The following is a 12326-nucleotide window of genomic DNA, read 5'->3' on the forward strand; positions in this document are numbered from 1 at the left end:
TACATAGCATCAAAACAAATCCTGACCTAATCATCCTACCTGCAGGCGACGGTTCTACCATTGTTGTTATGAATCGCAGTGACTATCTGGCAGAAAGTCTCTAACAATTATCTGACACCTCTACCTACAAACTCCAATCCCTGCTTAAAGCCTTAGGCCCTTCCCAGAACCTTCCCTGAATCCATTTCCCTCTTCATCCCTAAGACACCCTGCACACCCGCCTTCTACATGCTCCCCAAAACCCACAAACCCAACAATCCTTGACAACCCATTGTGGTTCGTTATTGTGCCCCACTGAAAGAATTTTGGCCCTCATTGACCAACACTTCATCCAATTGCCCGTAATCCAGCCTCCCACATGAAAGACACCTACCACTTCCTTCACCGACTCTCCACTAACGGCCTTTTACTTCCTGGATCCATACTCATCGCTGTTGACACCAACTCTCTCTACCCCAACATCCCTCACGTCCATGCTCCTATTGCTACTGAACATTAAAATCCCCAATGTCCTTCAGACTCCAGACCCACTACCTTATTCTTCATGTATCTCACTAACTTTATCTTAGCCCACAGCTACTCCTCCTTTGAAGGGAAGGTATAAAAACATATCCATGGTACAGTCACAGGCACCCTCTTATTCCAACCTGAATATGGGTCATCTATAAGTGACCTTCCTAGTCTACCAAAATGCCAAAACTGTAGTCTGATTCAGGTTCACTGATTATGTCTTCATGATTTGGACTCAGGCCAAGATATGCTATCTTTGTTCCTCCGCAACTTCAACATCTTCTCTGCCATCCGCTTCATGTGGTCCTCCTCAACCCAGTGTGCCACCTCTCTATATACTGACCTCCTCCCGTCTGATGGTTTCATCCACACCTCTGTCCACATTAAACCCACCAAACACCAGCAGTACCTGCATTCTAACAGCTGTCATCTCATCTACACCAAAAAATGTCTCCCATACAGTCCCGCAACCCAGGGACAGAGTATCTGAGGTGAATCAAGCCTGTGGGCCACCAAAGGCTGCCCATGCCTGTTCTAGAAGGTGTAAACAATACCCATTTCATGAACTTCGTTCTTTTCGAAACAGCCATCCCAGCATTTGCCTTTAAGAGTTTCAAAAACCATGAAACTGTTGGACCTGGATGTCCAGAAAGGGAGTCCTTCAGGAGTGCAATGACTCTGCCACAGCATTTTCATATATCAGTCAACACGGTGATATATGATCTTTGATGTGACAATAGAAACAATTTGATTAAGCACTAAATAACAATAAATTCAATTATTTTTTAATTTTATATTTATTTTGTATAGAAACCCACCAATATCAACAAATGCACAATAAAAAACTGGCAAAACAACCATTGCAAATTTCTCTCTCTCTCTCTCTCTCTCTCTCTCTCTCTCTCTCTCTCTCTCTCTCTCGCTCTCTCGCGGGTGCGCCCACACACACACACACACAATAAATAATACAGCAAAGACAATGAAACCCAGATTTTATGCAATGCAAAACAAGAAAGTAACATCCAGCTGGAAGTAGTAGAACATTATAATGCAAAGTTATATATCAAAATACTTGCACAGAATCCTTAGAGCAAATGTTGCCACGTACTGATTACAAACGCCATCTTTGTCAGTTTCTGCTAAGGTTAGTGCAGGCTAAAACAAGGACTTATGACACAAATTCAATAATGTATGCTATTTAAAGCATGTAACAAAATTAAATAAATAGTCACAATAATTTAAAACTCAGACTGTAAAAATGTTTCTTGGAGCTTACTGCTTGTCATGAGTTGTTAACAATCAACTGAAAACACTGGATGATGACACTGATATCACCAGTCCTTTTAGAAACACAGATAAGTGACAAAACATAGATGTGTATTGGCCTCTGATAGTCATCCAATTGATGAATTCAATGGGCTAAAATTATTTGTCTGTGCAGCTTACTCATAGATATCATTTCAAAATCCACCTACAAGACATTGTAACTTGGGCCTCTGATAGGCAAAAACACCAGTGAACCACATACAACGCATTAATTTACCATTTTGAAAATGTATGAATACAATAATCAGTTCATCTATGCCACAACATAATGACCCATTCAAATTTTTATTTTTTGCACCTAGGGAATAACTTTATTATTAAATTAAGTAAATTTCCAAATCTTAAATATTCTTATTATGAATAAAAGTACTGTAAGAATGTCAATGTATCTTAAGCAAGGACTGGATACAGATATAGCTTAATTGCACATAAATTAATGGGCAGAAAATAGTATAAAAATAAATCATTCAAAAAAATGTAACACACAATATCATAAAATACAGGTTTCATGTTATTACGCAGATCAACCTTATCGTATTTTGTACTTAGAGCTTTTACTTCTATTTTTATTACTTTCCAAGGATTTTTTTGTTGCCCCACAGTGCTTGTTTTCATACTCAAGACCTATTCCCATTCATCCCGAATACTTCTTGAAACATTTATTCTAATGCTGTATTCACTCACTTGTTAGATGAACGATAAGAAAGTCTTAGTACCCAACATATGGTCTCTTGTTATTGTTATATTAATAAGAAAGATATTGTATCAACTTTGCTTTTTCAAAGACAAGTATAATAATTTCTGCTGCTAGCACTGCAAATGTCAAAGATGAATCAAATTTCACTCTCAAATGTCATACTTTTTTGAGGTATTACAATATGGAGAACTTAGGAATTATCTGTTTTTAACATCAAACTAACCGCTGACTAAAATGGAAGTTTGAGGGGAAGGAAAGAAAGAAAGAGAGAAAGAGAGAAAAAGAGAGCTGCACCATTGCGACACCAAGGGACAAATATAGGTTTCTATTCTATCTGTGTAGTTCAAGTGTCTCAACTACGGAATATGTTGAGAAAAAAAATCTCTGCAACAAACCATGAAAAACTGAAAACTCTTAAAGGAGAACACAGAAGGAAAGTGAAGAGGGTAGCTGAGCTGTATGCCTACAGGTGTCCTAACAGACTGAATGATAGTTCAACTAATGTGCAAAAAATTGTTATTGGGAGGCCACTGGAATGCTTCACAAAAGGTAAGGGGCATCCTTACAACGAATAAAGTGAATTAAATTGATTTTATGTGCACTGATGCTCTATGCAAACATTAGCTCCAAAGATATTGTGAGTATATCTGGGGTATGTCAGTCCAGCATTGCCTGCAATATGCATGCAGTTTCCATGTGTACAATGTGTCACTTAACTGGAAGTTTAACCAACGTAAGTAATTCTGCTGTTTGTTCTAGTGTGACACCAGGGTGGGTAGTATGTTCTTTCTACAAAATTTTGCTATACCAATGAATAAACCTTTAAAAATAATGAAAAGCTGAATGTAAGAAACATGCACTGTTGCAAGAAATATGCACTATTGAGGTACTGATAATCCACACTTGCTAATGCTTGTACAACATCAGAGGCAGTGGACTATGAATGCCTAGAGTGGGGCTATTGGAGACTACGTAATACGGCCTTACTTCACTGAAGAGACCTGAAAACATAACAGGTATACACAATTTCTTACAGAAGCACTATCAGCTTCTATAGAGGAAGTAATGCTTGAAATATACAGCACAGCAGGTACCCAGCTGAATACTCACTTGTGACTACAAGCTGCTCACACAGTTCTTTCTCAATCCCTGGACGAGATGAGTAGGAGTTATGTAATTTTACAATGTAAGTGTGTATCTCAAAATATTTTTTTTCATGCAGTGTTCTTATTTAACATTCTTTAGACCTCAATTTCATGTTTTATAAATTCATTCATTTGTAACACATACCTGTCTTTCAAAACTCTGGCAGCAACAACAGCAGAACTGTTACCGTAATTAAAGCATTAACTATTCTTCCATGCCACATCCTTTGCCTTCCTGGTGTTGCATTGGTCAAACAATATGTATTGTGAATGGTACCAGTTTTAAATTAAACTTGTTTCAATGATTACTAATTAGTAATTACACTATCTTAGCTTTGCCATAATGGAGCACCGTAACAGCTGAATGTAATATTTCCTTATGACAACATTAACTTTCACATAGGACAGCAATCGGTTTGATGGTTCCAAAACTATAGACTAATTTTCAGAGAGTGAAATGCAGTTAACTACAATATTTGCAACAGTAATTACCATACTTCCATTTCAAAAAGCAAAGTTAATACCAGTACATCTGTAATTATTATAGCTATGGCACTTAATGATGACTTTCTTATGATTAATCTGGGTGCAGACAGTTTAAGATGAACAGTTTAGTTGAACCATCCTGTACATGTGCAGTATGCAAGATTTTTATTGTTACCATGTATTTGTGAGGACAATAACTTTTTCATAAATTCAATGCACAGAGCAAAAAGCATTAATAGTCTAGGCTAAATAAATGGTTAAACGGTAGTGGATGAAGCTGACAACAATGAATAGAAACATGAAACTCTGCAATGCTATTATAAAGTGACATACATACTGTTAACACACAGATAAATGTTAAGGCACATGATATAATTCAGCACACTCAACACACAACATTATTCAGAATTTGTTATTTTGGTTTCATACTTATCATCACAGCCATTAAATTCAGAGTGACCTATTTGATACTTCAATAGCAAATTCCTATTCACTTACAACAATCTATTCACTGCAAAAGACTATCATAATTTTGTATGAAAGGCTCTCAGTGTTTTACCTACATCAACTGCAAATAATACTCAATGTTTTCAAAAGTACCATCATCCTCTCCACCTAAAAGAAGAATATTATTACTTCTATTTATACTCTACATCACTGGCTAATTACTTCCATTTGGTGACAAGGTGAGGGACCAATTGTCACAACAAGATTTAGATACAGGATGATAAAACATATTAAGACTTCAGGGAATAACTTCCATGGTACTATAGAGGTCTGTAAATGGCAAAAGCTGTAATAAGTCAGTGATTGGAATGTATACAATAAATAACTGAGGACTCTGGATGTAACAACATCTTTGACATGAAGAGGTTCACATAGGTGAGGATGTAAAGATGGACCAAATCAAACCAATTAGAAGAGTGATGACAAAAAAGACATGGATAGTATCAGCAATCTATCATTTTATTGCTGACAATGAAAATAGGATAATCCTTGAAACATTGAGCGAAAATTCACAATTGATATTGCTAGAAAGCTGAGTATGTTTTATACAATAATGCTTGCAGCAGAAGATTTCTTGAAATCCTCAAAATTTTAATCGTGTTGAGCACACTGCTACATTATGAATGCATTGTTATACAAATTGTTTACTACTCATTTCACAGTATCAGTGGTAAATACATAACACATTTTCACAGAAAATGTATGGATAAAGTTACATACACATTTGAAAAGCCCATTCATTTAATTTCACTGAACACAAAGGTGGCCAAATGCGTAAAAGTAATGAGATTTTTAACAGCTTTCAATAATAACCTATGCTAACAATGTACAATACAACACAAAGTAATACACAATGAAAATACTTATAAGCATTCAGTCGTCGTATTTTCAAAGTCAAGACAGGTCATGTGATAAAATGTAGGAATCTTTGTTTCTACAGCTAACTACAAAGATAAAGCTGTTTCTGTTACATGAATAAACTAATTAATCAAATGATACTGAAACAGTTACACATAAATATTTGTTCATTTTACATTTAAATTTGGTGAAATAAAAATCACAGAATTCACTTATGAACACATTACTCAAAATATATATACATATACATATATTTTTAAAGAGAGCGAGCTCCATGTGACCGGTTATCTTCACAGCATAATACTGCAGTTCTTTATAGCAACCTGCCCTGACAATTTGTCTCACCACATTTACAAATGATTACTCTCTCTGGAACACTGTCCACATCATAGCCATAGTTCCATGTTAGCTCTGTATTGGCTGGCACAAATGAATTAGTAAAAAATGCTACCCATGGGAATCTCAGATCATGCGTGTCCACAAAGACATTCTGGGCAAACAGGTTTGCATTACACGAATGCTGCAACATGGATAATAAACAGAAGTTTATTAATAACAAGTCACTTAAGAAGCACTTCACGATTAATATTAACAGCATGGCTACAACCCCTAAAAAGAGGTATAAGACAGACACACAAAAAACTTGTTGTAGATTGCCTTAGGGGCATACATCACACTGTTCTCCACACAAAAGCCAATAAACAACAATATTGCTCTCCACCGCACTTCCACATCAAAAATCTTGTTAACAACAATTAACAGCAAATTATGCATTCTCTCAAATTTACGTTAAACTGGAATCAACATAAAAAATTGCAACACTAACTGTATTAAAAGGCAGCAAATTATTTCATGTTATTATGTAATTCTATAGACAGTGATGTGATTCCAAATTATTGGTTTTCACTGATGAGAAGAACGGATGACTACTTACATTGATAAATCGACCAACATTCCCACAAGTTTTAGCATCCAGGATATATCTTCCATTCCGGCCAAACAGAATTCTTGTAGAGGGTGCCATTATTTTATGCTGCTTCCCAGTTGGCTTCCGAGAAACTGTGGTTTGTCCTCTGTGTTTTGCTAATAAAGAGCATATTGTGTTTTTATAATGGGATAACGGTAGAAAAAGTGAGTAATGGGTTTAAATTAATTAAATTCTAAAAAAATTTAACACTTAGTATAATTAATACTGTATTACCTATTACTCCTGCTTTCTACAATATTCACACACCAGATAGCTGAAGATACAGTGTATTTTATTTATAAACATATTTAAAACACAGACTGCTCAGTTTTTACACTTTGGTAGACTTCTTTATGCCACATAAATACCAATGCACATCCATGGGAAGTAATTTGACAGGGTCTTTCGGCACAGTCATTACAAACTTTCAGGAGAGAGAGAGTACACCTAGATGATGGAAAATCACATAGCAATGCATGGTCAGAAATGCTTTCCTGGTGTGGTAGTGACAACACAAAACACAAGTAACTAAGGGAAGGAACAGGGTTAAAAACATGTTTATTATGCTTCGTGCAGCAGAAACCAAGAAATAAGAATGAAAACAAACAAGGATCATTATCAACAAAGGTGTTTGAAATTACGGCTCGAGACCATGGTGAAGGCCTCACATCTCCGGCGCAATGAAGAACATCAGATCTTCCGTGCACTGGAGATGTGAGGCCTGCATCACGGTCCGGGGTTGTATTTTCAGACACCTTCTTTGATGACAATTGTTGTCTGTTTTTGTTTTTCTTTTCTTGTTTCTGTCGTTGGTTGGTTGGTTTAAAAGAGGGGGGAGGGACCAAACTGCTAGGTCATCGGTCCCTCGTCCTAGTTGAAATACTTCCACAAGGGTGGGAGTAAAATAATAGACACATACACAACACAGTTAGAAGAAAGGAGAAAACCACAGGAATGAGAGAAGGGCAACAAACACTAAAACAGACAAAATCAGACAAGAAAACCACTGAGACTCAAGAAACATGTACAAGAGATCAAAACAAATGAGCACATTACCATGGCTGGCTGACCATGAGAATAAAAAGGAGAAGCCAGGCACTCTGCAACACATCAAAACCTCCACCCTAAAAGTGCTAGGGTGGAGGACACAGAGGGACAAAGGACATGTACTAAAACTTTCATCAAATGATAAAACCCACCTTCACAAATAAATTCTAAAACTAAAGCTGCTGCTGAGGCATTGTCATCCAACACCGAAGGTCGGGTGCTGGGAAAGTTAAAAAGTCCGCTGCAGAGCGGCTAAAAGTGGGCAGTCCAGAGAGAGGTGGACGACCATCATTTTTGAGCCACAGCAACACGGAGGTGGGTCTTTGCAACGGAGGAGGCAGCCATGGGCAATGTGGAACTGGTAGAGGGCAACTGATTCCCTGCGAGAGGACCACATGGAAGACTTCCACACTTTCACAGTCTCCTTAATGACAAACAGTTTGTTGTGCGTTATGCCATTCCGTCTCCCAAAGCTAAAAAAACCCCATGGCATAAGACAGAACGCAGGTAAATTTCAGAGATGCCCATCTCCAGAATTGGTTTCCGCGTAGCCGGTCCACAGTCCACACAAACATTCCTGAATGGCGGGACTGTTCCAGGGAATAGATGGACTCCTGAATGGACAATACCAAAAGACAGCGAGGGTAGCACTGGTCGATAGCTTGTAGGCTGTTCAAGGAGTCAGTACACACAGGAGGAATGACTCACCAGGAAATGAGCAGATGTGCTCAAGAGCACGAGATATAGTCACCAGCTCTGAAGTGAAAACACTGCAGTCATCTGGCAACGAGGCTGTTCAATATGTCCTCCATGAACAGACACAAAGCCTAAGTGACCATCAGCCATTGAGCCATCGGTGTAAACCAATTCATGGCCCCGGTAAATGCTGAGAATCAAGAGGAAGTGATAGTGGAGAGCCGCAAGGTTAACGGAGTCCTTAGGGCCATGCGAAAGGCCCAGAAGAATCTGCGGCATAGGTGTACATCATGGAGGTGTACGTGAATGGACCTTGAGGAGAGGTGGTAACGGGAAGGACTCCAGTTCAGACAGAAGGGACCGGGCGCGACTGCAATCATAAGCCCTGACCTGGTCCGCCGATGCGGGAGATGAAGTGCAGTAGTTGGGAAAAGGAGATGCTAATTCGGATACACAGGAGAACTACGAACATGTGCAACGTAACTGGCGAGCAGTTGTGCATGCCTAACCTTCAATGGAAGGGCTCTGGCCTCCACCAGGACATTGGCCACCAGACTCGTTCTAAGCTCCCGTCGCTAGGCGAACTCCACAGTAGTGCACTGGGTCAAGTAAACACAATGCTGAGGGCGCCACTGAACTGTAAACCAGACTCCCATAGTCAAGGCAGGATTGAACAAGAGCTCCGCAGAGCTGCAGAAGCCTAAAGCGATCTGCACCCCAGTTGGTGTTCCTCTGGCAGTGGAGGGCACTGAGGTGCTGCCATCACTTCCGCTTAAGCTGACGAAGGTGAGGGAGTCAAATCAACCGGGCGTCGAAAACCAGTCCTAAGAATCGGTATGTCTCCACTATAGTGAGTGCATCGTCATTAAGGTAAAGTTCTGGTTCTGGATGAACGGTGCAATGCTAACAGAAATGCAAGACACATGAATTCACAGCTGAAAACTGGAAGCCATGGACTAGAGCCCATGACTCAGCCTTGTGACTGGTTCACTGTAGGCGCCTCAGTAACACCAGTAATGGAGGAGCTGTACGAAATGCAGAAGTCATTCGCATACAGAGAAGGTGAGACTTACAACCCTTAAGCTGCTGCTAGACCATTAACAGCCACTAAAATAGAGAGACACTCAATACGGAGCCCTGCGGAATGCAGGGGGAACTAGGGGAGGCACCGACTTCGACATGGAAAGTATGGGGTGACAGGAAGTTTCGGATAAAAATTGGGAGCGGGCACTGGAGACCCCACTCATACAATGTGGCAAGAATATATGATGTTGCCAGGTCATGTCGTATGCTTTATGTAAGTCAAAAAAGATGGCAACCAGATGTTAGCATCGGGAAAAGGCTGTTTGGATGGCAGACTCGAGGGACACAAGATTATCAATGGTAGACGGACCCTGGCAGAAGCTGCCCTGACATGGAGCCAGTAGGTCATGTGACTCCAGGACCCAACCCAACTGTTGACACACCATATGTTCCAGCAGCTTACAAAGTAAGTTGGTGAGGCCGATGGTCAGGTAGCTATCCACGTCACGTGTGTTTTGACCGGGTTTGAGCACCAGAATGATGGTGCTCTACCGCCATTGTGAATGAAAGATGCCATAGTGCCAGATCCGGTTGAAGATGATGAGGAGATATTGCTTGCAGTCAGATGAGAGATATTTAATCATCTGACTGTGGATCTGATCCGGCCCAGGAGCTGTGTCGGGTTTATGTGAAAGGGTGCTGAGGAGTTCCCACTCTGTTAATGGGGTGTTATAGGATTCACTGTGGCGTTTAGTGAACGAGAGGACTTTCCTTTCCATCTGCTGTTTGAGGGTGCGAAAGGCTTGAGGGTAGTTCTCCGACGCAGAGGCTCCAGCATAGTGCTCAGCAAAGTGCTCGGCAATTGTGTTTGCATCGGTAGATAACACGCCATTGATGTTAATGCCAGGGATACCTGTTGGGGTCTGGTATCCAAAAAGGCACCTGATCTTCATCCAGACTTGGGAATGTGACATATGGCACCCAATGGTCAACACGTACCTCTCCCAACACTCCTATTTCCATCGTTTTATAAGCTGGCGAACGTGGGCACAGAGTGGCTAAAAGCCTATTAGGTGCTCTATGGAAGGGTACCACATATGTCACTGCAGAGCTCGCTGATGCTCTTTAATTGCTTCAGCGACTTCCAGCGACCACCAAGGGACTGTCTTTCGCCGGGGGCACCCTAAAGAATGAGGGATCGCATTTTCTGCCGCAGGAACGATCATTATAGTGACATGCTCAACGACAACATCAATGGCACCATGTGGGAGAGATTCAGCAGTGAAAGCAGGGGTGAGCGCTTCCCAGTCTGCCTTGTTTAAAACCCGTCTGATTAGATGTCCATGGAGTGACAGGAAGATGGGGAAGTGATCTCTACCACACAGGTCGTCATGTACTCTCCAGTGGATAGATGGGAGAAGGCCACCAGGACTGCAAACTGAGAGATCAATGGCATGGCCGAATACGTGCCATGTGCCTCACTGAAATGTGGGGGGTGCTGGGTGGGGTGTTATGTGCGTTAAAATCTCCCAAAAGTAGGAAAGGTTTAGGGAGTTGATCAATCAGTGCAGCCAATACGTTCAGGTGTATTGCACCATCTGGAGGAAGATATACATCGCAGACAGTTATTTCCTGTGTCGTCCTTATCCTGACAGCCACAGCTTAATGAGGGGTTTGAAGTTACACAAGTTCACTGCATACTGAGTTCAGGACATAGAGGCAAACTCCACCTGACACTCTATTATAGTCGCTACAGTTCCTGTAATATCCCTTACAGCTGTGGAGGGCAGGGGTCCGCATTGCCAGGAACCAGGTTTACTGGAGGGCAATGCAGAAAGTAGATGTAAAGCTCAACAGCTGCCGTAGCTCAGCCAGGTGGCAGAGAAAACCATCGCAATTCCGCTGGAGGATTACATGATCGTGAGACTAGGAAGGCATGAAACATTCAATGAGGCAGTCTATGCCTCAGGGTCACCTACTGCCACCTGATGAGTACCTGTGCGATCAACATTCAACATCTACATCTACATCTACATTGATACTCCGCAAGCCACCCAACGGTGTGTGGCGGAGGGCACTTTACGTGCCACTGTCATTACCTCCCTTTCCTGTTCCAGTCGCGTATGGTTCGCGGGAAGAACGACTGTCTGAAAGCCTCCGTGCGCGCTCTAATCTCTCTAATTTTACATTCGTGATCTCCTCGGGAAGTATAAGTAGGGGGAAGCAATATATTCGATACCTCATCCAGAAACGCACCCTCTCGAAACCTGGCGAGCAAGCTACACCGCGATGCAGAGCGCCTCTCTTGCAGAGTCTGCCACTTGAGTTTATTAAACATCTCCGTAACGCTATCACGGTTACCAAATAACCCAGTGACGAAACGCGCCGCTCTTCTTTGGATCTTCTCTATCTCCTCCGTCAACCCGACCTGGTACGGATCCCACACTGATGAGCAACACTCAAGTATAGGTCGAACGAGTGTTTTGTAAGCCACCTCCTTTGTTGATGGACTACATTTTCTAAGCACTCTCCCAATGAATCTCAACCTGGTACCCGCCTTACCAACAATTAGTTTTATATGATCATTCCACTTCAAATCGTTCCGTACGCATACTCCCAGATATTTTACAGAAGTAACTGCTACCAGTGTTTGTTCCGCTATCATATAATCATACAATAAAGGATCCTTCTTTCTATGTATTCGCAATATATTACATTTGTCTATGTTAAGGGTCAGTTGCCACTCCCTGCACCAAGTGCCTATCCGCTGCAGATCTTCCTGTATTTCGCTACAATTTTCTAATGCAGCAACTTCTCTGTATACTACAGCATCATCCGCGAAAAGCCGCATGGAACTTCCGACACTATCTACTAAGTCATTTATATATATTGTGAAAAGCAATGGTCCCATAACACTCCCCTGTGGCACGCCAGAGGTTACTTTAACGTCTGTAGACGTCTCTCCATTGATAACAACATGCTGTGTTCTGTTTGCTAAAAACTCTTCAATCCAGCCACACAGCTGGTCTGATATTCCGTAGGCTCTTACTTTGTTTATCAGGCG

General features: G+C 41.1%; 1 protein-coding gene across 1 annotated transcript in view; it reads right to left on the reverse strand.

Moving 5' to 3' along the window:
* Positions 1 to 1390: 1390 nt before the first annotated feature.
* LOC124711881 (histone-lysine N-methyltransferase SETDB1-A-like) overlaps positions 1391 to 12326 on the reverse strand; it is a 228766-nt gene continuing 217830 nt past the window's right edge. Inside the window, exons 17-18 of the mRNA XM_047242122.1 lie at positions 6464 to 6612; positions 1391 to 6049 (exon numbers count right to left, since the gene is read on the reverse strand). Coding sequence (XP_047098078.1) covers positions 5843 to 6049; positions 6464 to 6612 — 356 coding nt within the window. The 3' untranslated portion in view covers positions 1391 to 5842. The remainder of the gene's footprint in view (positions 6050 to 6463; positions 6613 to 12326) is intronic.

Source organism: Schistocerca piceifrons, chromosome 8, assembly GCF_021461385.2.
Source record: "Schistocerca piceifrons isolate TAMUIC-IGC-003096 chromosome 8, iqSchPice1.1, whole genome shotgun sequence".
Lineage (NCBI taxonomy): Eukaryota > Metazoa > Arthropoda > Insecta > Orthoptera > Acrididae > Schistocerca > Schistocerca piceifrons.